Consider the following 27,494-nt stretch of genomic DNA (forward strand, 5'->3'; position numbering starts at 1 on the left):
TGCTGTTGGAGAACCTTGCTGGTGCAAAACTTCTTTCCTGTTTGTTTCACTGGCAGGTGTACAGACTGGTGGAGCAGGCGGTAAAATGATATGAAAACATCTGATTCAGGGCTTCATCCATTTATGGCTCATTCTAAATGACATCTGTAATAAGGCGGTTGCTTCTGCTTGACTGTCTCACACTAAGGTGATAGTTTTCTGCACCAGAACTCATACTTGTGTTGTTGTGTTTCTTGCTATAACCAGGAGAGGCTTTGACAGAAGAAATAGAACTACAACTCCCTGAGGAGGTGATTGATGGGTCTGCCCGTGCTTCACTATCAGTTTTGGGTAAACAGATTCCTTGATATAAATTCACTATTGCTTAATAAAACAATACTGGCTGGATAACTGTGTCACTTCATGCTGTAACACTGAAATTAAAAGCATTAACCACTTTTGATGAAGTACTTAATCATGACACTTTTTTTAACCATGGCACTTTCATAGAATATACACAGTATATAGACTATACAGTATATTCTGGTAACTATAAAACGTTAAGGGATCATACAGATGCTTGTGCATTTTGTAGCCCATTTACTACAAGTTGTGTATGTTTACATTACAACTGACTATCTCCAAACCGTGCCATGAGATTATAGGTTGATTCACTAAATTCCAGACAGTCACTGGTTTCAGGTCATTTTAGCATGTTAAAAAATCCAATCTGAAGAGACATGTTTGAAACCTGCTTGAGATAGATAATCCATTTATGTCAACATTTAAGCCACAGTCTGTCAAACAAAGACTGTTTAAGAACTTTTCCTTGTCAATGTATTCAAGAAAGGTTTGACACAAGAGATTTTTTTTCAAAAACAGCTGCCAAATAGCATCAAATAAATGTACAAAGTTTTTGGAAAGCACTGCTGAGACTGTGGACATGAGGACATTGATACAGATTTCCAAATCGTGCTATCCAACATGCAAATTAAATTATAGCAACATTGGTTGAGTAAACAGTGTCCAACAAGGCAGTGTGTGTCTTATCTATCTATTCAATATACAGAAATGTATTCATATAGAGTAGCACAATTAGGATCACAAAATTGTTCAGCATCAATGGGTGTATAACCTCATTTGTCTCCCAAATGCAGAAGTTAAAGATCAGGTTAGTTTCATGTCTTAAGAGCTCAGTGTTTTTGTGCAGGTGACATCCTGGGCCGGGCCCTGAAGAACCTGGATGGACTGCTGAAGATGCCGTATGGATGTGGGGAGCAGAACATGGCTCTCCTGGCCCCCAATATCTACATCCTCCAGTACCTGAAAAACACACAGCAGCTGACCCCAGCCATCACGGAAAAAGCTACCAAGTTCCTGACTAGTGGTGAGTTGCTATTTAATACACTATTATTCCATGTATCATATGTAAGAGGTTTTCAGACCATTCACATTACAAGTAGGATATATTACAGGAGTATTTGTATTACTACTGTACGAACTACTGTCAACATATCAGATTTAAATTACTCAATAATTTCCTCTTTCAGACTGTGAATCATTGATGCATTAATGTGTAGATAGTGTCTGTTGTTGTGCGAAACTACCTTATGTACTAAGGTTAGATCATATTTGTAAGCTCATAGGTTTTGCATTCAAGTGTTTCACTATTAACTACAGCTGTCACAAAAATGTAGCGAGTGCAGTGGTTGGTCCAATATTTCCCTCTAAAATGCATAAATGAATAAAACTGTAAAAAAAAAAAAAGGACCCAAAGAACCTAAAATCTGTTCTTAATTAAATAAAGTAATTTAATAATTGTATTTTAAATAAAGTGAGGAGGGGATGAATGAGGGCCAGGGATGGGAGGGGTTGAAGGGTGAGAAAGGTCAGCCACAAAGGGATGAATTGATAGTCAAATGGGGATCAATGATATGCCAGGAGTTGTGGTAATAAGAAGAGTGAGTGAGTGAGGGTGTACCTTAATGACACTCAAAAAGTTCAGCATGCCGACATATGCCACACACTGGCTTTTTTGAAGCCTTCAAGATGGCCGTGACTGTAGCTGTGGTAGGCTTGTGATGAGCAACAGCCGAAGCTTCTATGGGCAGGGATTCCTTTCCTGGATGCAGTGAAAGTGGCCTCAATACAGAAAAAGTTACCAGAGAATAGTTCTGGGAATATTCCTGGCCTAGACTGAACCTGACGAAGATGAGGATGGACTCCATTTGTACAAGCAGTTTCTTTGGAGGGGAGCATTTTATGATGTTGCAAGTCATGGTCATTGTCTTAACCCCTAAGCTACAGCCCCTCATATGAAAAAAAGTAAAAAAAACTGTCTATTTCACCAAATTGTTTTAATCATCAGATCATGATCATAATCATGATTTGCATGTTATGATTATGATACAGGCTACCAGAGGCAGCTGAACTACAAACACTACAATGGTGCTTACAGCACATTTGGACATGGAGAAGGGAACACTTGGTGAGAAAATGACTGAATCACAGTGATGTCTATCTGTAGACATACACCTGAAAAACAACACATCAACTAAACTTCAACACTGAACTGCAGTGCTATTTAACTGGTATCTGGTTACAATTACATAGTGTATCATGGTGACAGGTGACACATTTACAAAAATCAGGCACACCTCCTTTTAGTAAATATCTGACCCCGTTTAACTTATCTACAGGTTGACTGCTTTTGTGCTGAGATCCTTTGCCAAAGCAAAGTCTTTCATCTACATTGACCCAGCAAAGATTGAAGAATCAAGGACTTGGCTGGAGAGACAACAGCTTCAAAATGGCTGTTTCAAACAGTCAGGAAAACTCTTTAACAACAGAATGAAGGTAAGTCATGGAGTTTGTATGAAAATGAAGGTACTGTATTTCATGTCAGCATTTTCAGCCAGCCTATAATATGCTAGTGTATAATATTTTGTGTGTAAACATGAGCGATGCTTCCTCTCTACAGGGTGGTGTATCTGATAAAGTGACTCTCAGTGCTTACATCACTGCTGCCTTCTTGGAGATGAATATTTCAGTTGATGTAAGTACCATATGTGACAACTATCTGTAAGTATCTGTTTGATCAACTCTCCTGTTAAAGTCAACGGAGTCAAACAAATTGCACATAGCAAAAAAAAAAGGAAAACAGAAAACTGCAGCAGACACATGGGTTCAACTCTTGGCAGCAGTGCCCCAGCTTCATCATCAGTTCCAACAAACACAGTTGGCGTGTTCATGGGTAGGAAGCCAGTGAGGGATGATGTCCTTGTCCCTGCACCAGGGACTCCTATTTTATTGTTGGAATTTATTGTCTTATACTGTACAATTTATACGCTGTAAAGAGACAAAAAGTGAAGTAAATGACAACAGTGTACAAGTTTGAGTACCAATTTTTTTGCACATTTGTCTTACATATATACTGTAAATATCAGTCCTGTGTTCCATCACTTTGCCTCTTTAACCTCATCTTATCAAGTACTGGTTTTGTTCTTGTCTATGATTTTTGAACAACTGGGATAAATGCACACGATTACAACAAATCATCTGCTCTATTTATGTTGAATTACAGTATCAGTCAAAGGTTTAGACGCACCTCTCCATTCAGTATGTCCAAACTTTTGACTGGTGCTGTATTTGTATACAAATAGATTATATTAACATAATAAATAACAAAGCAATTAAGTTACTTTTTAGGATCTATTGAAATTGAGAGAGTGGATCAAAACATGCATATCACTTTTTTTTTTTTTTATCTGTTTCAGCATCCTGTGGTGAATAAGAGCTTGTCTTGCCTCAGGGAATCCACCAGTGACCTCAGCAACACCTACACTACAGCTCTGCTGGCATACGTCTTCACCCTGGCTGGAGACATGGAGACCCGTGCTCAACTTCTGCAGCACCTAGACAAGGTTGCATTACAAGAAGGTAAGTCACAATCCTAAAACAAGTCATTAATACCTGGTTACTGTTGAGATAGCTCACCTTGTGCCTGTCTGTCTGTTTTTTGGGTGGCTGCCTTAAGGAGATTTCCTCCACTGGTCTCAGACAGCAACAGAATCTTCAGCCTCTCTGTCTGTGGAGATCAGCTCCTACGTGCTGCTGGCCAAACTTAGCACCTCCCTTTCTGCTGAAGACCTGGGCTACACCAGCCGCATTGCCAGATGGCTGACAGGCCAGCAAAACCATTATGGAGGCTTCTCCTCTACACAGGTACATCCCAAAAAGCTGCAGCTGTAGTTAAAGCAGAGTTGCACTACAGGTTGACAATTTTACTGTTAACAGTGTGTATGTTGTGGGGACATTTTCCATGATGTTTAAACAGGCTCAAGTTATCTCGTTGTTGAAAAAGCTGACTCTAAACCAATCTCAAATTGGAAACTACAGGCCTGCCCTGCTGCTACCTGTTGTATCTGAGGTTCTAGGGCAGTGGTCACCAACCTTTTTAAGCCCAAAATCCCTGACCCCGGCCTTTGTGAAAGGCAAGATCTACCTATTAAAGCACTGAGCGAAAAAGACAGCCCAGATTGTACTTCCAGCTTGAGGCCTTTTATTTAAGCTAATTGTATTTGAATTACATGAAATGCTTTGGTCCAACTTTCAAACTGATGCAACCAAGAATACACTGTAACTAGCATATCAAACAGGCCATAGCTATCTTGCTTCAACAATTTTACACACATACATACAACATACAGCTTCATGCAAGTTACTACAAAATTCTCAGTCGGTGCAATTAAGCTAAATTCAGTTCTATATTCCCATCTTACACAGCATCACTTTTCACAATGCCATCAGAGGGCAAAACTGTTGCAGTCATGGCTGAATACTGTCTGTGAGTGTTTTGTAGTTAGGCTTATAGCTACAGACAGCCAGTCTGAGACAGTCTGTGAGGTGTCTGTCAGGAAGGCGGCTCCTGTACTTTGATACGATTATTTTCTTCTGTGAAAATATCATTTCACAGAGATAAGTAGGCACTCACTCTTAAGCTGAAATTATAGTTGGTGAGTTCGCATGGGTCCGCTATGGTCCGTGTGACATAAATTTCGTCATCAGATGGTGTGCGCATAGGCTCTGTGTGGACATCTGCATACCTGCAATTTGTTGTGTCTGCGCAGTCGCAATGTTGTGTTCCTGTGCATGTGTGGAACGTGGACCCCAGAAGGTAGTATAAACACATCAACTAAGTGCACGAGCAGTGAGGTGAGGAAACTTCTCTCTGCTGACAAGTCTCCAAAAGTCACTGTCCCTTGATCTGGCTTTCAGCTCTATGTCATTTTTCAAATCAACCATTTCCATGTCAGCTCCACTTGGCAAAGCAAATACTTTGGCTGTCACTTGTTCTATATCAATGGGCAGGAATGGGTTTGAGATGAATGCAGCAATATCTTCCATGACACCTAACTCCAAAATGTTGATTGAACTCTGTTGCCACTTTGTCCAGGTGAGCACCGTACTGCTCAGGGTGAAAAGCACCGTTTGTCGTTAGGTCTGTCAGAAACCCCAGGTCCAGTAACCACGCATCATCTGACAGTTCCTTGTGCTCCTCTTTCCTTGTTGACAGAAAAGTCTATCTCAGGCAGCAAGTCGACAAATTGCTGCAGCACTTTGTCGCAACTCAACCACTGGACATCAGCATGGAGAAGTAGGTCTCTTTAAGTCTCTTTAAGTGGCCATCCAAGCTCGAGCTCATCCGACCTGCTGCCGAATCTTCTGGTGCTGGCTGCCCTACCTGCCCCCCAGGTTCATCGCTAACCTCCAGAGTGGCCCGGCTTTGTTGCTCCAGAGCAGCAACTTCACCCGTCTGTCCTACCCCCTGGTTGCCCTCCAGAGCAATACTGACCTCCAGATCTGTTATGTCTTTCAGCCCAGCGCCCAGCCCGCCTGCCTGAGGTCTCATGCTCCGCCCTTGTTCTGCCCCCAGAACATTCACACACCGATGGCACAGCCATCAGGGGCAATTTAAAACATGCAGACTGGAGGAGCCGGGAAGTAAACCGCTTATATTCCGATTAGTGGACGACCCTCTCTACCTCTTGAGCCGCAGCTGCCCCATATATACACATTAATCACTTGTGTATATATACCTGTCTGTTCACTTAGTTCCAGCTTGTCTATGTTCCTTGTTTCATGCCAGCATGTAACCTAAGCCTTCTGTTACCTGACTGTCGAAATCAACGCAAAGATCTTAAATCAATATCGGTCTCTGCATTTGGGTCCACCTGCTGTGCTACCTTTGACAGGTACTCTCTCTTATTTCATTGGTCACTTCAATGCAGCACATGCTACACTGAAAATAATACAACAGCTCTTAAGAGGGAGAGAGAGAGGCTCTTGCAAAACTGAACATTAATCAGGCATAATGTATTTGTGTATTTATTTTTCTATTATTTTTTGGAGCTTAATGGAAAGTCTCAAAGATATACCAGTCAATCACAATCAACGGGTTGGCAACCATTGTTCTAGAGTGTGCAGTTTTCATCCAAGTCGTAATCTACTTAATTCAAACCAACCTGGTTTCAAGAGTGACCTTTCCACTGCAGTGATACCCTGTCATCAGTCTCATCTTTCTGGATCTCTCAGTAGCCTTTGACATGGTGGCTCGCGCTCTCCAACAAAGTTTGCAAGAAATCTGGGCATCGTGATTGATGACCAACTATCAATCAATGAGCATGTTGCATCAGTCACTCGAACAGTTCTTGTGGCATTTGTGTCAGGTAAAACATGAAGCTGGATGTTGCAGCATTTATTCTCAAAGGCTCCTTCTTGAGCTACTGTAGCTTGGATTGTACCTCATTTGTCTGTCACTTTGGACAAAAGCTTGTTAGCATGCTAACATTTGTCAAATGTGTGGATTGAAGTAAGAGTTTATCCTACTATGTAATGTCCAAACAAAAGCCTGCATCCAAACGGTGATTTCTGTTGTGTGTTGGGAGGTGTAAGCTGAAACAATGCTGATAGTGGGCTAATAGGTTCTCCATTGTGAGTTTGGGTAGCCCTGATAAGCAACTGTGATGGCTCATCATTTCCTGTAACACTGACATTTCATTCACTGAGCGGCTCATCTGTTACATACACTCATTGGTTACGTAAAGGAAAATAGAAACTAACCTGATGTTAGCCAATCTTTGAAGCAACTGTGTGCACAGAATGAAAAAAAACATCATGCACTCTGACCATCCATTAAAGTTAATACAAACCATGTAAAGGTGGCAGCACTCTGGTACTAACCAGCAAGTACAATGTTATCATTACTGCTGGAACTGATGGTGGGAACTGCAAAAATAAAACCTGTTATAAACTGTAATTTTCCCTTTAAATACATGGTTTTAAGAGGTAAGACAATATAGCCCAGAGCTAAAGTAGCTACTTTAACTGTCTCACTGAGTTGGATATATTAAAGATTTTTTTCATTTCCATGGATACAGCTGCTGCAACGAAAAATAAGAATGTGAGAACAACAAAAGTATTGAAAAAATAATTGGTGCAGTGGTTCTCTATAGATGATCAATATATAACCATTAAATGTGAGGCACTGAAAATGAAAAGTGTTGTAGGTGGTAAATGCATTTTACATGTGTAAATATTTGCTGTAGTTGAATTCCAACTTTTTTGTATGTGTGTTGTAGGACACAGTGGTGGCTCTTCAGGCTCTGGCTCTCTACTCCACTGTGGTGTTCAGTCCAGAGGGTTCAAGCACAGTGACAGTCCAATCACCCAGTGGCCAGCTGACATTTGATGTGAACCAGAGCAACAAACTGCTCTACCAGGAGAAGATGCTGCAGGACGTGGCAGGAAAGTACAGTCTGGAGGTGAAGGGAACTGCATGTGCGTCAATGCAGGTCAGTGGATCTTGTGGCTCTTAACTTTCTTCCTCTGTATGCACACATACTGTATAATACTACACCACTACTGGTGCTCTTAGGCTCCCAAATTAAAATTTTATGAATATTAAAATCAACCTGTTGTACTCCTTGTCAGATTTCTCTTCATTATAACATCCCAACTCCTGCTGATGTCACCACTCTCAGTGTCGAGGTCATACCAGAGGCTGACTGCCAATCTCTGAGACCTAAACTCACTCTGAAGCTTAACTCCCTGTAAGTAATGTGCAGCAACTAGATCTACCTTACAGCCATTATAGAATACTGAAAATCTTGACATGTTGTTGTAGCTTATTCAAAACATGGAAAAGTGCAGCTGTTTGTAACATCACATTTTTTAAGGTTCCATGGTTACAGATATAGTTGGAAAGAGCCCACTACAAACATGGTAATGCTGGATATCAAAATGCTCTCTGGATTTGTCCCAGATCCAGAATCTTTGAAGAAGGTAACTTAATACAGTAATTTTAACCTGTAACATTTGTGTCAATTGTCAATGTCATGGTAACCCAGCTGAATATCATGTTCTCGCAGCTCAAAGGTGACCTGCTGGTGGATCGTGTTGAAGAAAAGGAAGATCATGTTCTCGTGTACTTAAAGGAGGTGAAAGGAACTCGCAGTGGTTAAATACAGGACAATGCTCTCAAGATTTGTTACTGATTGTGTTTTTTCTTCCAACAGTTACTGAAGTACATACCCATCAACCACATCTTAAAGCTCGTACAGGAGCTCCCAGTGCAGAACCTGAAGCCAGCTGTGGTTAAGATCTATGACTACTACCAGCCAAGTAAATCACATACTCAGTTCTTCCATCCACTCATTATCTATACACACTTATTCTTTGCAGGGTTGCATGAGAATATTGTGTTACACCCAGTCTCTTACAGGACTGACACATATAGACAAGGTGGAGATAGCATTTTATAAAATCTGGCAAGGAGAGGCAAAAGATTCTGTGAGAAATTCATCAGCCTCTTAACTTAGAGGATCTGAATATTTTAACAACCTGGAACCAGATCCAAACCCTAATAGACATGCAACCATTGACACTCAAATTCAAGCAATTTAGATGATCTGTTTCACCTATCCTGCATATTTTTGGACTATGGGAGGAAACTGGAGCGCCCAGGGAATGCCCAAACAGACAGCTGATTCAGATGTCTGTCTGAATGTGGTGACTCTTCACAGGCTCCAGTCTATCATGATATAGGTTTGAACTCAGGGCCGTCATGCAGTAAGGAAACAGTGCTGACAACTGCACCACACTCCAGCCCTCAGTCCTTCCATACACATCTAAACCCATTTACAGAGAGAACAGCACACACTGGCAAACTCTGCCCCGTGTTAGAGCTGTACAATTATCACAACTACAAATTCAACTTTCCAAGTTTTGTCTGACATACACTGGGATTGAACCCAACCCCTAAATGCCCTGAGCATGAAGTAATTTCATGTTTGGGAGTTATAGGAGCTTTCACTGTTATTTGTTTGAATTGTTTTGTCTAATTCTACATTCTTTTCTCAGGTGACCAGGCTGAGACAGAATACATCTACCCTTGTGCTGCAGGTAACAATCTCTAACCTAATCTAGCTCATGAGAGGCACCACAAAGTAAAATTCATGCGTTGCTCAAGAACCCTTGTTTAGAATGGTACACTTTCTTATAATGTAATTATCTTGATTTTTTTTTTTAAAAATTAATTACTTTTATTAAAAGTTATTTCTCAGAAAGATGTAGAACATTTTTTAAATCAGTCAATAAGATGTAAACAACACATCATGATTTAACTATAGTATTACAGTGAATGTGTCAATTCAGTAACCAAATGAAGCAAAAGAAAGCTACTGGAAAATGCAGATCATGTGTATTTTTAGTGAAGTAATCACATTCCTTCTTTGATTTGCAGCTTAAAGAGTGTTATGTGGTCACCCATCTCAGCTCCTCTGGATCAAAGCATTTTAATAAAGCTACACTACATGTAATTTCTGTCAGTCCATGTCTTGTGTACATGAAAAGACTGTGTGTGTGTGTGTGTGTGTGTGTGTGTTGGGGGGGAGGATATGATAGTTCTAAGGGACATTGACACCAATGTGGTTATTAGAGAACCTGTGGGCATGATTGGGAGGAGCAGCCTAGGTATTTGAACCAGAGTGGTGTTTTGTTTATTTTTTAATTTTTTTTTTTTTGGAGGGATATTTTTGCAGCCAAAAGTGCAGAGAGACAGGAAACAAGAGTAGAGCAGGTGGACATGTAACCAAGGTCCATAGCTGGAATCAAACCACAGACATTACAGTTGTGTGGTATGCATCTTATTCAGTAGGCTACCAGGGTGCTTCCGCTACTGGACTGTGCTTGTCATAGCTTGTGTTGTCCATAATGAACACCATGAGAGGATGGATCTGGCTTTTTGGACAGTCTGGATTTGGTGAAATAAAGCAATGCTTCTTAGTTCTTTACCAGCTATTTTTGAGCAAGTATTAACTACAGTATCGAGGAGCTTCTTGTTTTGGATATTCAAGGACTTCAACTCCCACCTCCAGAAGGATTTTTCAGGCACTCCTGGGGAAGGGTGGGGACATTGAATTCCATTGGGTCATGTTCAAAGCCTCCATTTTGGAGGTGGCTTCTTGTAGTTGCCGTCAGAAGGTTGGCCATGTCTGTCATAGTGGCACCCAAAGAACTCACTGGGCTGAATCTGAAGAAGTTGAAGAGGGAGTCTTTTCAGGCCTCATTGGCCCAGGGGACATCTGACCCAGCTGACAGGTATCAGGAGACCAGCATAACTGCAGCTTCTGTAGTTCCTGTTCTCAGAAAAGGGGACCACAAGGTCTGCTTTTAGGGTTTCACATTACTCAGCCTCTTTGAGAAGGTACCAGGATGCCAACATAACTGCAGCCTCTGTGATTGGAAAAGCAGAGTGTGGGAGGAGTTTGGGAATGCCATGGAGAGGGACTAATGGTCAGGCTCAAAGTGGTTTTGGCACTTTGAGATAGGGCTGATGCTGTTTTGAGAAAGGCAGAGGAACTGTTCACCCTAACTGTGGATATCATTGGATGTTGGGATGAACTCCTGAACCTGGCTGACACGCCCTCAATAATGGAGGTGGAAGTGGAAGTCCTGAAGGAAGCCATGTCCATGTCTGTTGCAGATTCCACTGAGGTTGTCAAAAATCTACAGTGACATGGTGCCATGGATGGATGAGATTCACCCTGAAATGCTGAAGCCTCTGAACATTGTTGGGCTATCTTGGTTGATACACCACCACCTAAATATCATGTGGGTGGTGGTTCGTATTTTCAGAAAAGGGGACCACAGGGTCTGCTTTTAGGGTTTCACATTACTCAGCCTCCTTGGGAAATCTTATGCCAGAGAGCTGGAAAGGTGACTCTGGCCATTGTGTGGAATCTCAGATGCAGGAGGAGCAATGATGATTCCATCTTGGTTTTGGAATAGCCGTTTATTCTTACAAGAATGCTGGAGGTGTCATGGGAATTTGCCCATCTGGTCTACACATGTTTTGTGGACTTGGAGAAGTCTTATGATACTTGTGTGTGCATATTCTCAGTGGATGTTGGGCTCTGCCAGGTTTATGGCTTGTCACCAGATTTTTTGCAATTTTCAGGACAGAATCTCTACACGGAGCCAAGATGAGGAGATTGTACAGTATGGTGGCATCAGGATTGCGTCTGAGCTTTTTGCTGATGATGTGGTTCTGCTAGCATCATCAGACTGTGTCATCCAGTGTGTACCAGAGCAGTTTGCTCCAGAATTTAAAGCAACAAGGATGATAGTCAGCACCTTATAGTCTAAGGCCATGGTATAGTTGATCACTCCCTTTAGGTTGGGAATGAATCATCGCCACAAGTGAAGTATCTTTAAGTCTTGTTCAAGAGTTAGGGTAAGATGGATAGACAGTTGGATTGGTGCCGCATCAGTGCCATAAGGAGCCATTTGAGGTAGTTCAGGCGTCTGGTTCCTTCTGTACACCTCTGATGAGGTATTTCAAGAATGTCTTAGTGGGAGGAGATAATATAATGTTTTCACTCAACATGAATAAACGGAAACATTTTGTAGAATTAGATCAGTGTTTATTGGATCATCAGATACTTTACATCGCTGTACAGTACAGTTAAGCTGTAAGTCCCCGCGCAACAAACAAACAAAAAAAACAAACAACAGAAAGACTATACATAGTAAATATAATGTGAACATACTTCCAGTTACAATTAATTCTCTTTGGTTGGTCTCCAAGTGCTCAGTATCCTTGTAATGTGCAGTCCAGATGCATACAATTTTTACATGTAAATCAAATACAACATGAAACTTCAGATAGCACCAAACATGACTACATGAGTATGTTGTGTCCTTGTGGAATTATTGGATGTAGTGCGGACAATAATGATACACTAATTCATCTATTTTGCTTAATTACATTTCTATAATTGCAATATCACATCATGTTAGAGATAATATAGCACAGTATAAAATGATTAAGGCTGAACAATTTTTATTTAAACTAGGATTTTACAGATTTTAGATTATATTATGGAAGTAGAAAAATACCAAATTTCGGAAGGCAATCATGATAAAGCTTAATTTACAACTATCAACATGTTAGAAAACATCTAGCTCAAACAACAATTTGATTTTTCAGGAATTAAATGTTTTGTGGCTTCAAACTGTCACCCCAGTTCAGTCATATGACGACAAAATATGCAAGAAAAACTAGCTCAAACTTAACTGCTTTCATCCAGTGTACAGTGTAATGATCTCATGATTATCATTGATGGTCATTCATTTTCAGTCTTTCAGGCACAATACATCCCACTTACTCTCCAGGGCAACAGTTTGTAATCTTTTTTTGGCTGATAGAGCAATGTAAACACTCTGTTTTTCTCAAGGAGGCAGTTTCATGGACCAAAGTTCTAACACCCCAACACTAACCGAGTGGCAGCACACTGTGTAGAATAAACATGCATGTCCACTCTGCTAAGTGTTATTTTATCACATCCACCTTGTTCTCAAAACCTTTCTATATATGAAACGTACAGTATGTGCTAAATGTGGCTCAGTCTCTTTGTGGTGTCCTCCTCACTGATCTGCATTTGTGCACAAGAGTCCTGATGTTTGAGGTAAAACAGGTATATGTTGATTTATAAGATTACTCTTCACTGCTCTGCACCGTCAGTCGCTGCCCTCCACAGTTGTTGGCAGTAGTACAGATCAGAATTTATGTTCTGTCCTTTTAGCAGCAATGCGTAAAATGAAATGAAGCAAATTCCCACATGAGCGAGGTTGTTGTCTGTGAACAGAAAAGAGACCAGGTCTGGAATGGTTTTAGAGAGGGCCTTGAGTTTTGAATACAAGCCAAGCGAAACCTATCGCTCAGACTTCACCTTGTAACGTAGGACAAGGTAGGTGGCCAGTCGCAGGATGATGAAGAAAATGCCCAGGACAATGAAATCGATGTAGAGCTTTGCGTCTTCCACATCCAATAACTGGAGAACCTCTTCAGGCTGTTGGAACTTACACACCTTCCCCGGACACTCCAGCTCTGACCGGTTCATCCCATAGATGGAGAGGATCACCCCTTCAAAGCCATACCTGCGAGAAAAATACAAACAATCAGGCACATTCATAATTGCAAATAGCTCAGTGAATTATCTCTTGATTCTGAGTCAGAATTTAAACAAGACTACAAATCTGAAACTCCACTATCAAAACACAAAACTCCACTTCATCTTAGTCCACAAAGTGAAAGTTTTAAAAATGTAAAGTTTGTCTTGAGTTTGTAGTGTCAGTAGGGTCAATCCTCTTGGGTGCAGAGTGTGCTCAGTAAATGTCATGGCAATGTGGTTATTAGCTGAGAGGAGGTATTCTCTTGAAAGTTGACATTTTAACCTGAAGGTGGCCTTGAAGAAAGGTCATGGAGTGTATAAATGGAGAGGGCTCTGAAGAACATATGTGTCATCTCATGTTCAATTGGAAATTTTGGCATAATGGTGACAGTACAGGAAAGGTCAGGAGTTCACCTAAAACATTAGGATTCATCCTCTAGGGACTATGAATATTCACAACAAATATATTCAGCAATTAGCTTATAGCCTTTATAGGTCACAATGTTCATTAAGGAGAACATTTTGAAATAATAATGGTGCTGGACAAAAGGTCCCAATGAGTGTTAAAAATTATTTAGAAATCAATCATTCTGGGGATCATGGGCACCGATTACCAATTTTCACTCCAATGTGTGTTATGGTTGTTTTATATCACTTTGGGTAATGTTTTTTTCTGTTATAACATTGGTTTCACCAAGTTAATTGCTGAGCTCTGGCAACAAAGCGACAGCGCAAAATACCTTAATGGGTCAGAGTTCAGATAATCTGACAAGTTGTAAATAAGACATCATCTCATCCAGGTTATCTCGACAACACTTAAAAAATCAAAAGTGAACGTATCCATAACGTCCATAATAATTTCTCATTGCACAGGAAACCTGACCTTCCATACTTAAACAGTATGGTAAAACAGTTGAAATACTACAAAAATAAGATCCAAATTGTAATAAATGGGAATTGTGCTTCAAGATATATTGATCAGGACAGACCATCTGACCACTTGACCAACAGACCTACATTGCCTCTCTTATACCTTGCTGTCAATGGACCAAAATTAAGTAAATAAATTGTTAAAGACACAGGTTTATCACTGGGTGTTTACAGTGATACTTGTAATCCACATCACAACTGTACACATGTAAACCCAAATACATAGTTTGTTGTTTTTGTGAATTGATACTTTGTTGCTGAGTAGCTGTGATGGTACAAGTAGTGGTACACACCTGACATAAGACACATAGGAGCTCCACTGCAGATACTTGGGGATTGTGTCGAAGTTGACAAAGAATCCAGAGAAAAGCAGTACTGGGATAGCTGTGACAGGTCCAACAAATGTAGCTACCTGTGTACAGGTGCAGAGGACATATTCTGTTTTATATCTATAACATCAAGGTGTGCTATACTTAACCATGCAAAGCTGCAATACCTGTAGTGAGGTGGAGGCGGCGCCCACCAGCAGGCCTAGGGACTGGGCTACCAGGGCAGTGCAGGTGGACAGGGCAATGAAGAGTAGGTAGCGGCTGGCCTCAGGAGGCTGCTCTGTCATCCAGTACACTATGCTGCAGTACATGATGGGGCAGATCACCTAAAATAACACCTTCATTAACTTTTATTTTGTAAAGGAATAGTTCACCCCAAAATGAAACTTTGGTTTATCTACTGTTTCCTTGTACTGATGTCAGTGGGAACTGCACTGAATCTTACCACAACGAAACACACAATGAGTTAGACCCTGATCCTCCGTCTAAGCATGACCACCCAACAACTGAAGCTGTATGAATAGGCTGGTTATTTTAAATTCCAATAAAGGCATGTTAAGAAATATCTTCAAAGGTTTTGAGGCTAAATGAATGGATTGAAAAAAAGCTGCTACACAATAAATAAAATGGAATTACAATAAAACAGATACAAATAGAAAACATAAGGACTAGTGGATATGTGCTGTTTAAAAAAATTGTGATCTCTCATGCCATCATTGGAACTAAAGCCACCACTTTGGGGTTAACTGTTCCTTTCAGGTTAGTAACAATACTATTTACAATGACTAATTCGAGTTGTCAAACTGTATAGAAAACCACACACATATTTCAACTTATTCACCTGAGGAAACATGCAACAAAATTCAAATAATTGATTAGCGCCAGAAAATTAATGGGCAACAATTCTGATAATTCATTAATTGTTTTAATAATTTTTCAAACAAAAATGGCAGAGGTTCATGAGTTCCTGCTTCCCAAATGTGATAGTAAATGGAATATCTTTGTGTTTTTAACTGTTTGCCAGACAAAACAAGACATATGAAGATGTCACCTTGGACTCTGGGAACTTGTAAAGGGGAATTTCACAATATTCTGATATTTTATGGACCAAATGATTAATCGATCAAGAAAATAATTGGTAGATGATAATGAAAATATTTGTTAGTTGCTGCCCTAGTTTATTTATGGTAAGATTTGCATTGTGTTTTGCTGGAACCAGCCTCTGAACATTGCAGAAAGCTTTTCCACTTTGGAAAGAAAAATCAAAGTGTGAACTGTTTCCTTAACTGAGAACTCACCAGAGGTTGAATCCTGTGGAGATGCTGGTAATGTGTAATCCACTGCAAGAGCCGAGTAGTACCTTCAACTAACACTAGAGTGCAGTGGTGTACTATGTAGATGTACTTTTTGTTTTGTGTGGATTGTCAGCACTCAGGTTTTTAGTGATCCCACCCAGCAACCCCTCTGACCCCAGCACCACCAACTCACCTGGAATGGAATATCAGCCATAGTCTTGGCCAGGTAGTAGGCTTTCAGGCTGTACCAGTAGTTGAGATGCTCCCTCAGGAACACAGACATCTCCAGGGGAACTGACAAATGGTGCATAATAAATGTTTACATAGACCAGTCAACACAACTCAGAGCATATGGTGCATTGAAACTGGACCTCAATAATGGGCACAACAGCATCAACGATGAATGGAATGCAAATATGATGCAGTTTCCTGCCCTGGCTTATACTCACAGGTTAACACAGTTGGCATGAGAGCTCCAAACATGAGGAAGAGCATAGAAAAGAAGAGAAATCCAGTGTTGTTGAAGACCTTGCTAGCATCATTGCCGATGTTCAGATAGAGCAAACCTATTAACACACCTATGGAGATGTGGGACATCAGTCTGAGGTGGGTCAAAACCTGAGAACAGAGCAAAAGGAGGAAAAATAAACATCGAGTCTCAGACTTAGATTATCAAACTTCCTGATTGTTTTATCATTGTTTTTTAAAATGCCTTTATTTCAAAATAATATATCATCTGATAGAGATACTTCCTTTTACATGTGTTTGAGACCAGTGGACAAATATAATATTTATCCAACAATTTACAAGCAGATGGAGTCACCCACCTGATCTCGGCATATAGTGATGAAGGTTCTCTTGAAGAGGATACAGAACTGCGTTAGTGTGCTTGTGGCAAACGTATGGCTCTCTATGTGTCCAGCATCCTGGGGAAAATGGAGGCAGATTATCTCATTACACTGAAAAATGTGTCTATAATTATACCCAATTTCACAAAAGTGCAACATAGCACAGTGTACTGCAGCTAGGGACGGATTAACCTGGTGTTGGACCCTGTGGCAAAAATTAGCTTTGGGCACTCCCCTCTGGTTCCCCCCAATCTATTTTGCCTCAGAAACTGACCAGTTTTCCTACAATGCAATACTACCATGCCTTCATGGTTGCTGTATGTCAGTTAGTTGGTCATATTTTGATGAAAAATATATTGATTTTTAAAGGAATAATTGAACATTTAGGAAGTAAAATTTTTTGCTTTTTTGCCGAGAGTTAAACGGGGAAAGATTGTTCACTAAATATTAAAGGGGACATATTATTCACATTTCCAGATCTGTATTTGTATTCTGGGGCTTTACTGGAATAAATTTGTGTGATTTACAGTTCAAAAAACACATTATTTATCTTATACTGGTCCTTTATGCAGCCCCTAAGTTCAGCCTCTGTCTCAACAGGCCCTTTTAGCACTTGTCCCTTTGAGGTCCCCCTCCCAAGGTGCACACTGTTTTGATTGGTTAGCTTCCTGCCCCTCGGCAGACTGCTGGACGCTTGGGAGGCTACGTCAACAAACCTTAAAACAAACTATATTAGTAGGATTCCACTACTTTTTCTCGTTCTGTAAATGTCAACTTCTGAAATACAGCTATACATGTTGAAATCCGATCAATGCAAACAGCAGATGGGAATACCTTAGCAACAACCTTGGCAACCAAGGCTATGGAATGGACAGCCATTTATGAGCATGAAATGGATAGAGAGAACCGTTGCAAAGAGCAAGTTGAAGCCCCAGCTTTTGACTTGCAGGGAGCATTTCTACATACATTACTTTCAAGTTTTAGAACTTTGACTATGTTTAAGATGCAACATCATAACAGTATATAAATAACAGAAAATCACAAAAAACATAATATGTCCCCTTTTAGCTGTCACTTGGAGTCTCTGCTGGCTGCCTGTCGACAGCTGTTGGTAATCCAGCCCAAACTGCAGTGCACCAGCACATCATCTTCTACACACCCTGGGGTACTTTGTTGCACAGACTGATGGGCCATTGGTATCACACTGGTTCTTCTTCTCTTCTATTGCACACATTCCACCTTGCACTGCCTCAAACAGCACAGGGTTTAAGTCTCCATACTCTCCTGATGCCACTTCAATGACTGAATCAGAGACAAAAGCAGGAAGATATAAAGGCGATGAAGGAATTAGAAATGTTTATAATAGTTGCCATTCTGCATTAATCAGGTGTTATCATTTTTTCTTTCTGAGTTTACACAGGATATATTGATGGGTTGAATAAATGTGAAGTGGACATACTGAAGTCTGCAGGGTTGTGGTAGGTAGGACAGTAAAGTCCCAGAGTCTTCAGATAGGGGATGAGGTAGGGGACTGAGCCTTTGTAGATACACTGACCCTGACTGAGAATGTAGAGCTGTGAGAAGACAAGATTATTCAAGGTAGACACATGAATGACCTTTCAAAAGAAACTGTTTTTTTTTGGTTTTCTTTAAACAGCCAAAGTCTGTGTGGAATGCTACATTACAAGCAGGCACCACAGCTTCCCATATTATAAATAAATACTAGTGTCATCCATTCATTAATTCCCTCATTTATTGACAGATACATACCTTGTCAAACATCTCAAACAGTTTGGCACTAGGTTGGTGGATGGTGCAGATGATGGTCCGACCTCCCAGCGCCAGAGAACGCATTAGGGACACCACCTGGTAGCATGATGCACTGTCTAAGCCACTGCAGAGAAAGACATAATGAAGTGCTGAGATCTGGGAACAGTCAATTGTTCAGACAATAAGGCAGGTTGTAAAAAAGCCAATAGTTTATCCACATTATCTGATCTACTTTATTTGGATCGAAAAGTTAAAGTTACCCAACTATGGTCGGTCTGGTAGGTCTGGTTTGATGGGGGTTTGGGCAGACAGTTTGAGTAATAATTGTTCTGTTCATTGTTTTCTCCACCAAAAAAGTTAAGCTAACCTTTGGGTTTGTTTACGACCTGTCTGATAATCTAACTGCTCATGGCTCTTGCCACATCTGACTTTTTTTTCAGCAAGGTTGCAGCATTCCATCTCAGCAAATGACTTGGTGAGTACAACGTTATCATATCCGAAGATCCAAGTTTTAATAAACAGGACTTATTTTTTAAGAACGGTGTGGTTCGCTATGGAAGAACACTTGAGGATGGTAAATAGGTATTGCACTCAATATTATCCACCAACTTTTCCCTTTCCATAAATAACATGAAGTTCTTAGTAGTCTACACTAAGACATGTTAGCTTGATGGGTCTAGTGAACTCCTGTAATATCTGGATGCAGGGAGATATTTGATCATTAGGGTTTCCATGAGAGATACTCCTAGAACTCCCAGAAATTTTTTCTTCTCTGCAAGAATTCATTTGTCAGAGAGCCAGGGTCCCAGAGAGCCCAACCACCCACATTTGGCAGATGGTACCACTATAATTCAGAGTATAATTGTTAAGGCTTCAAGTCTTTCCAACACCATATGTCCAAATGTCAGAAGATTCATTATAAATATACAGCCATATGCTGTCAGGGCCCACTGAGTCTGCCTTTGGGTTTTTTTCCATTATTTTAGCTTTTGTCTAACAAAATAATCTTTAATTTTAATGTTCAATCTCAAAGTTCACATTTAAGATGTATCTATTGCCAATGAACTTGGCACAGTGTATTGTTGGTATAAAGTGTAAAAACCAAAGATAACTCTAGTTTTGTAATGTATTCAAAACCCAACATTTTCCATCAGCGGTAGTATACCATTTTAGATGACACACATCTCACACAATTAAAATGTAATCTGTTCTAAATAAGTCTAAATTTGACCATCAACAGCACATCAGTGTCAGTCTGTCTCACCTGGTGGGCTCGTCAAAGAACATGACTGGTGGATTGTTGACCAGCTCAAGGGCGATGGCCAGACGTTTACACTGACCCCCTGACAGCGAGCTGGTACGAGTGTGAGCACATTCGAGAAGCCCTAAGGCAGTGAGAATCTCATTCACCTGGACAGAGAAAGACAGAGAGCAAGTGGGACAGAGGGCAAATTAAAGGAATATCAGTCTGCAAATAAAATGCCCTCTTTTTAACATTTGCACCTTATGGCCTAGATGTGATGCAGACACAAACATGAAAATGCCAGAAAGTGGGAGTTTGAGATTGTGTTGCAGTCTCATCATTGACATCAATGACTCATTGTGCCTCATCACCTCTTTTGTTTGTGGTTTTCAAGGACAGAATCTTAAAGTTTGGTGACCTCAGAATTGAATTTTTGCGTTTTTGCACATGATGTGGTTCTGCTGGTCTCCTCAGACCATGATTTCTGGTTACTCCAACTTTCTGGTTACTTTTCCTTTTTTATCTTTGATTTGCCTGTTGTTCTGACTGAAAAGTAATTGGCAGTTGTTGGGTTTTACAAATACTTCAGACCATATCAGCTCTTGATTGATATATTTACCTTGGAAAGGAAAAAAAAAATTTCAGCTTGAGTGAGTACATAATGTGATCTACAAATAACAATGCCAGATATTTGACAACTGCTTCAAGTGACAAGTACATGTAGCTCTGTAGCTTTTCATCTAAAGTGGGTAGGCAGGTCCACAGAAAGTTGGCATCCCTTTCTATGAGCTATGAGTTAAGATGCAACTTTGGTGTTTTTAAGGTTGGGTATTATTATTATTATTATTATTATTATTATTATTATTACATATTTTTCTTATGTACTTTAAGCAAGTGGCTGATGTTTGCTTGGCTCACCAGTTCTTTCTTCACATCCATAGTTTCATCCAGCTTCAGGTTGGCTGAAACCTGCAGCAAAGAGAAAAAAAGTGCCCTAATCATGTAATGCAAAAGGTATTTACCAAATGTACAGTGACAGCAATAGGTGGCAGTTTCAAGTCACAAGTCCATTCCTGCAGCACCTTGGCACAATAACTATCAACAGTTTAATTTCTAGTTCAGTTCTAGTTCAGTTCTTTCTTTTACAGTTCAAATGTTCCTGGCTGTGCTATGATCAGTTAAGGCTCACCATCATGGCCTCTCGTGCAGTGAGATGTGGCAGCAGCATGTCCTCCTGCATGATGTAGCAGGACATTTTCCTGAATTTCCTAAGGTCCCTGGGTTTCCCATTTACCAGGATCTGACCCTTCATCCCTGTTTCCCTGCACAGCAGCGAGGACACACACACACACACCCACACAGACACACACACACACACACACATAGTGAACAGTTTGATGGGCTAAACAGACTATAGTGAAATGTACTATAGTGATATGTCCTGAAGTACATATGCCAAAGATGCCTGAGATGAAAGCTCATTCCTCCTGAGTGTGTTAACCTGCTTTTGGTAGTTTGTTCAGAAATTGCTTTTTACATGAGAAAGAGTTAATTTACTTCATTTACCTTTTTTAAAATATTAATTTACATTCTCATAATATTGAGGACAAGGTTACTATTCTTTTACTATAACTGTAAAGGGGACCTTTGCTGTCTCACCTGTATCCAGCCAGAATGTTCATCAAAGTGGACTTCCCGGCCCCAGAGGGTCCCATGATTCCTATCAGCTCCCGATTGCAGAATCTCCCAGACAGGCACTTCAGTAAGGCTTTGAAACCTGGAGACAACAGACCACTTTGCTTCAGCTTAGCTTTATTAAAGGATGGGTTCACAATTTTTCAAGTGTGTCTAAAAACAACAGTCAGGTGCCCATATGAACACTGAAAGAGGTTTTCCTCCTCCTGTTCATACTGGCTGTTAAAAGATCCCCTTCAAATGTTCTTTCAATGAAAGTGATGGCACACAAAATCCACAGTGTGTCCACACAGTCATTTTGTGTAAAAATGCATTTAAAAGTTTATCTGAAGCTTATATGAGGCTTCAGTGGTCTGAGTTAGTCATATCTCTGCTGTGGAAGTATAGTAACAAAAACAGGGACTTTGGCACTAAAAAGACTGTAACGTTGAAAGATATCTTCTTGATTTGACTCATTTGGACGCTGAAGCTTCATATTAGCTTCAGATAATCTTTTAAATACATGTGGATTTTGTCCCCCATCACTTACATTGTAAGTGCATTATGAAGGGATCTTCTAATGGTCAGTATGAACAGGAGGAATAATTATGGCAAGAAAAACTTGTTTCAATGTTTGGGCACCTGACTGTTGTTTTAAAGTTCTAGTGTGTAGGATTTAGTGGCATCTAACACTGAGGTTGCAGACTGGAACAAACTGAATACCTCCTGTCCCCCTTCCAAGCATGTAGGAAAACCTGCGGAGGCCATGAAACTTGCAAAAAATGCAAAAAGCCCTCACTAGAGCCAGTGTTTGGTTTGTCCATTCCGAGCTACTGTAGAATTATGGCAGTGCAACAAGGTGGGCTCCATGGAAGAGGACCCACTCCCTATGTAGATATAAAGGGCTCATTCTAAGGTAATGAAAACACAACAATTCTTATTTTCAGGTGATTATACACTAATTCAAACTTATACTTATGAATATTATATTCCTTTTAAGTCAGTTCTGCTAGATGCCACTAAATTGTACATGCTGCCCCTTTAAGACACACTTGAAAAATTGTGTACCGGTCCTTTAACAATAACAAGGGAAATATCACATTATTCAACAAGAACAAACAGAATGTTTAAAAACAGCAAGAGAGGACCTTAAAAGATGGACAGTGACACCTTTATCTCTATCTTTTTAAATTTCAGCCATAAGTTTAAAGAGATTAAAAGTATAATGATATGTTTTATTTGGAGGGATAAGATATGTTCCAGTACATTCTTCAGCATACACAATTTGGAATTGAGCATGATGAAAATACTTAATCATCCTCCGTATGAATCCACCTGAAAATAATAAAAACAATTGGATGATTCTTTAATTAAGACCTCCTGTGATGTAGTTGATGTAGTCAGTGAAGAAGGGGCTTCCATCATAATGAATTAATTGTTCATGTCAGGTTATAAGACACTAAATAGTTGCTTATGAATAAAATGTAGTATAATATAGATTGTTTAGATGGTTTTACGGATTGTAAAGGTTGGAACCATAAAGTCATTGGGTGAATAAAAAAACAGTTTGAGTTGACAGATGCTACCACTCAGTCTAAAAATAGAGTCTAAACATTATATTGATCATGATCTTAAGGAAGTGATCTCTACACTGTATAGGATGCCTGATAATGTAACGCAAACACAGTCTGCACACATCTGCACTACCGACAATAAAACAAATTATCTTAATGTACTTGAAAATACAGAAAAATGACTTCTAGTATGGATACAAGTATCAAAGAATATATGGACAATTTTAAAGGAGTAAATACTAAAATTCTAAATGATGAACAGTCAATTCTTAACAATGGAAATAAGGATAAAAATTAGAATAACATTTGACATATAAGGTATATGTAACTTTTAAAAAATAAACTAAAAGTGAAGTTTAAAAACACAGCATTTTACCTTTAATCTACTATTGTATAATAATTAAATAGCTCCAGGATCATTGGGATGACATCAAATAAATAAAATAAATGAAATAAAAATGATGTTTAAATAAATTTTAAATAAATCAAATGTTCTCCTCCTGTACAGTGCCTCTATTTTTGAATGTGAATGGAAGGATACCCTTCAATTGCAAACCACATACATTATAGAGGAAAAAAATTGGTACAAGGACTGAGCCTGGTGGCATAGGTTTTCAGTGAGTTTGAGGAGAGAAACACAGCTACTGATAGAAGGAATTTTCTGTCAAAATTTTCTGCTCCAGTCAGAGGGCAGATGTCAGGGAGAGGGACTAGAGTAAGGGAAGCATGAGAATGGTTTGCTGCAGATAGCCATAAACTTTTTGTTGGGGCCATGATGGACAATGAGTGATAGAAGTGTTGTGGTTTAGTTTCTGTCTGCACCTGTTTGTTGACCTAAATGTTCTAAAACCAACGCTGAGCTCAGAGCACAAGTGATGACCTAAATCGTGAGAGGTTTAAATGTAGGTGATTCTTCAATGAAACTACAAAAAAACTACAATGTGCAAGGTTGTGGCAGCTCACCATGGTTTTCAGTACCATGCCGTGGGCATAATATTACCTTATATATCAGCAGTGTGTCCAGTTTGTACCCCGTCTCTTGCTCATTGCATGCTGGGATAGACTCAAGCCCCCCTGTGACCCTCAACAGGATAATGGATGTTCATTCAAAACATGTAGCTTGAGTATAACTAGCATTGAGATCTATTTGGGATATGTGGTTTCTTGTTTTTGTTTTTTCTGAGTGGTATTTTTTTCCTCTTGATGTCAAATTTGTACTTATTTCTATATCAAAGTATGTTTTTAGGAAAAAAAAGAAAGCTAAATATGTGAAACTTGAAAATATGTAGAACATAATGATCTAAATATAGACAGGTAGTTGTCTTTAATCAGATTTTCTTTCATAATTGTTTTTGAATCATTAAAATAATTGCCTCTCTGCCCATCATACACACCCATTATGTCTATATACATATAGCTGTAAGCTATACCTCTAAGCTTTACGTTTTCTGCTGTCATCTTGGCTTGCAGCAGTGTTTTGGGTTTAACACTTGGCCCAAATAATAAAAACAGGGCAACTTGCACATTATTTGGGTCAAAATACATCAGATGCTTGCTGTTATTAGTGATGTAAAGACATTTGGGAAATGCATAAAGTGTATGTGGTGTATAAATTCATTCAACAAGTTGGATATAATGATTGATGGAAGGATTGGATGGAAGAACCACAGCCGGATTACTATTGTAAAAATATTGAGAAACTCCTAAAGCTCACTGCATGCTTCATTTACACAGTGCTGTGACACATTCTGTATTGTGGCTGTGCAAACATAGTCAAAGAGGTTTTAGAGAGCTGTACTAACTTACTATTGAAAGGACACTTCAAACAAGTTGAAACAAGTGCATTTAGATGTTGGACTCAAACTGAGCAATACATCAATAAAAAAAGTATTTGCAAATCATCTACAGTAAGTGTTTACCTGTTTCATTAAAGCTTGAGAGGAATTTATATTTATGTTTCCTGGAACACACGTCACCCTGCCTCAATTTACTTCACCTCTCCTCTCCTTGTTTCCTCTCCTCTCCTCACCTTGTTTTCTCTCCTCTCCTCTCTTCTCCTTTTTTCCTCTCTTTTCATTGTTTTCTCTCCTCTCCTCTCTTCTTCTTTTTTCCCCTCTTCTCCTTGTTTCCTCTCCTCTTCTTGTTTTCTCTTTTCGCCTCTCCAGTGGCCTAGTTCTGGACCAGCAGCCCTTTCTATTAGGGGGTTTCTATCAGTAGCAATCCAGTGGATATCACTGGATTGCTACTGTTCTATGCTCAAAAGCTGGCAGATGAGGACGTGGGCGTGGGGCCAGGGCCGTGTGTGAGGAGCCCATGTTCCACACTCCTTTGATTCAGCTTGGCAGCAATTACTCAGGGACTATGCAGAGCTGCTTTGTGAGGGCTGACATTATCACACTGGGCCACCTGAAATGGACGGTTTGGACTAGAAGACACCGCAGCAGCTATCAGAGGAGTCTGCTGTAAAGTCTGAGACTTTTGGAGAGGCTGAGAGGGCAGGTCCCTGTCTGCATAAGCACTGGACTCCTTCAGTTAGCTGCAGGGCGAGGAGCCACCAACATTTCCACTGGAGACAGGCACCGAAGGCTGGTGAGCAGAAGAAGGAAGGCTGCTGTCTTTTGTGCCTGAGCCTGGGGAACCCTAACATGAAAGGGAAGGTTCTGTATGCAGCTCTAGAGAAGACTAAGAACTTTACAGTGCTAAGAAAGGTCAAGGAGCATCAGTGGCAGCATTACCTGGGTATTTCAGGTGGAGAGTGCTGTATAAGCTCCCTCTCCCTAAGAGGTCAGGGGATGACATGTGTATCATAGTGTGTTATCAATCAATCAATCAATCAATTTTTATTTATATAGCGCCAAATCACAACAAAAAGTCATCTCAGGGCACTTTTCACATAGAGCAGGTCTAGACCATACTCTTTAATATACAGAGGCCCAACAGTTCCCCCATGAGAAAGCACTTGGCGACAGTGGTAAGGAAAAACTCCCCTTTAACAGGTAGAAACCTCAAGCTGAACCCGGCTCTTGGTGAGCGGCCATCTGCCTTGACCGGTTGGGTTGAGAGAGAGAAAGAAATAAATCTGTATTGTCCTTACTGTCTGCCGTCTGCAGGAAGATGGGAGCGTGTTTCTCTGAGAGGCTATACATACTGGGACTCAAGTATTCTGTATTCACAAGAGGCAAGGGTCCTGTAGAATTTTTTGTTTGGTCAGGCTAAATTGGCCTAATGGCTCACTATGCGTAAAAAGGTCATTCCACCGAATCGGTTCCATTTGCATGTTGTAACTTTTAAAAATTAAACTTCATTCTTTATCTTTTTTCAGCACTGTATCTAATACCACACATGTTTAACTATTCAAAATGTGTAATGGCCATTTTATTTATTTCATTTTTTTATTGTTTCTAAATGACAAATTCTTCATATGAGTAACAGGACTGGAAGTAACAGGAGTGAGTTTTTAGCATAGCATTAGCAAATACTGAAATGTAGCCACATGGCATCAATGCTAATAGCATGAGAACACTTAGCACCTTCATGTGGTTTACCAAAACTATCTTAAAAAAACAAAACAAAACATGATAACATATATAAATATATAAATATAAATAATTTAGGTAACAGGAATTAACATTGAGATTTATGCTCTCAGTCATAGTTACAATATGATCAAAAATACAGAAAATAGAGTGAAAGAACTTTCATTTGGTCTTCCCATGGTTTTAGGGAGACTCAAATGATGCCGCTTCCTGTTGATCATGTGACTTTTGGAATGTCCCAAATTTTTAGAGGGGGGAACGTGTCAGGGACTGAGTGAAAACCTGGGGACACGACTAAAATATGTATTGTAACTAACATATTAAGAATTTTCTGATGAGAAAATGTATTTTATGTCTAAAACAAAAAAAATAAGATTTCTGAAAGATTCCAATCAATCGCATGGTGAAGTTTGGTGTTAGAGAGTGAGGACGGGCTAAAATCCTATTTTTTCAGCTTTCTAGGCAGTTTTTATTAAGGTTTTACATGATGTATCTTCAAATTGCAATTAGGACAAAGTGCAGGACACTTTGCTTGATAATGTAATGTATTATACAGATAATTTTCATGCATATTTATGCATGTAATGTCCTGGGGACGGGAAAGGCACAGATTCGGCCAAAAGGTTGTGGGGTAGTGGTCTGGCTTGGCACTGTTTAAAGGGCTGGTCTTTGTGGTCTTTCCTCTCCTATCCCCTCCTCTCCTCTTCTTTCCTCTCCTCTCCTCTTCTTTCCTCTCCTCTCCTGTCCTCTCCTCTCCTCTTCTTTCCTCTCCTCTCCCCTCCTCTCCTCTTCTTTCCTCTCC

General features: G+C 39.9%; 2 protein-coding genes across 3 annotated transcripts in view; one reads left to right on the forward strand and one right to left on the reverse strand.

The window, feature by feature from the left end:
* LOC121899360 (alpha-2-macroglobulin-like) overlaps positions 1–9,847 on the forward strand; it is a 33,947-nt gene extending 24,100 nt beyond the window's left edge. The window contains 14 exon segments of the mRNA XM_042415124.1: positions 247–330; positions 1,190–1,366; positions 2,392–2,467; positions 2,679–2,835; positions 2,960–3,034; positions 3,756–3,918; positions 4,016–4,203; positions 7,620–7,832; positions 7,972–8,090; positions 8,217–8,322; positions 8,409–8,477; positions 8,556–8,661; positions 9,400–9,441; positions 9,782–9,847. Coding sequence (XP_042271058.1) covers positions 247–330; positions 1,190–1,366; positions 2,392–2,467; positions 2,679–2,835; positions 2,960–3,034; positions 3,756–3,918; positions 4,016–4,203; positions 7,620–7,832; positions 7,972–8,090; positions 8,217–8,322; positions 8,409–8,477; positions 8,556–8,661; positions 9,400–9,441; positions 9,782–9,786 — 1,580 coding nt within the window. The 3' untranslated portion in view covers positions 9,787–9,847.
* A 2,134-nt stretch (positions 9,848–11,981) lies between these two features.
* The window catches only part of LOC121898799 (ATP-binding cassette sub-family G member 4-like), a 32,099-nt gene continuing 16,586 nt past the window's right edge, over positions 11,982–27,494 (reverse strand). Inside the window, exons 3-16 of one of the 2 annotated variants that reach the window (XM_042414234.1) lie at positions 21,568–21,685; positions 21,098–21,230; positions 20,827–20,877; positions 19,930–20,075; positions 18,666–18,789; positions 18,355–18,469; positions 18,055–18,197; positions 16,875–16,973; positions 16,497–16,665; positions 16,241–16,341; positions 14,920–15,078; positions 14,717–14,835; positions 13,410–13,479; positions 11,982–13,177 (exon numbers count right to left, since the gene is read on the reverse strand). In XM_042414234.1, the coding sequence (XP_042270168.1) occupies positions 13,121–13,177; positions 13,410–13,479; positions 14,717–14,835; positions 14,920–15,078; positions 16,241–16,341; positions 16,497–16,665; positions 16,875–16,973; positions 18,055–18,197; positions 18,355–18,469; positions 18,666–18,789; positions 19,930–20,075; positions 20,827–20,877; positions 21,098–21,230; positions 21,568–21,685 (1,604 nt within the window). In that variant the 3' untranslated portion in view covers positions 11,982–13,120. Of the gene's footprint in view, positions 13,480–14,716; positions 14,836–14,919; positions 15,079–16,240; positions 16,342–16,496; positions 16,666–16,874; positions 16,974–18,054; positions 18,198–18,354; positions 18,470–18,665; positions 18,790–19,929; positions 20,076–20,826; positions 20,878–21,097; positions 21,231–21,567; positions 21,686–27,494 lie in introns of both variants that reach the window. The other variant, XM_042414233.1, reaches the window with a different exon arrangement.

This window comes from Thunnus maccoyii, chromosome 6, assembly GCF_910596095.1.
Source record: "Thunnus maccoyii chromosome 6, fThuMac1.1, whole genome shotgun sequence".
Classification (NCBI taxonomy): Eukaryota; Metazoa; Chordata; class Actinopteri; order Scombriformes; family Scombridae; genus Thunnus; species Thunnus maccoyii.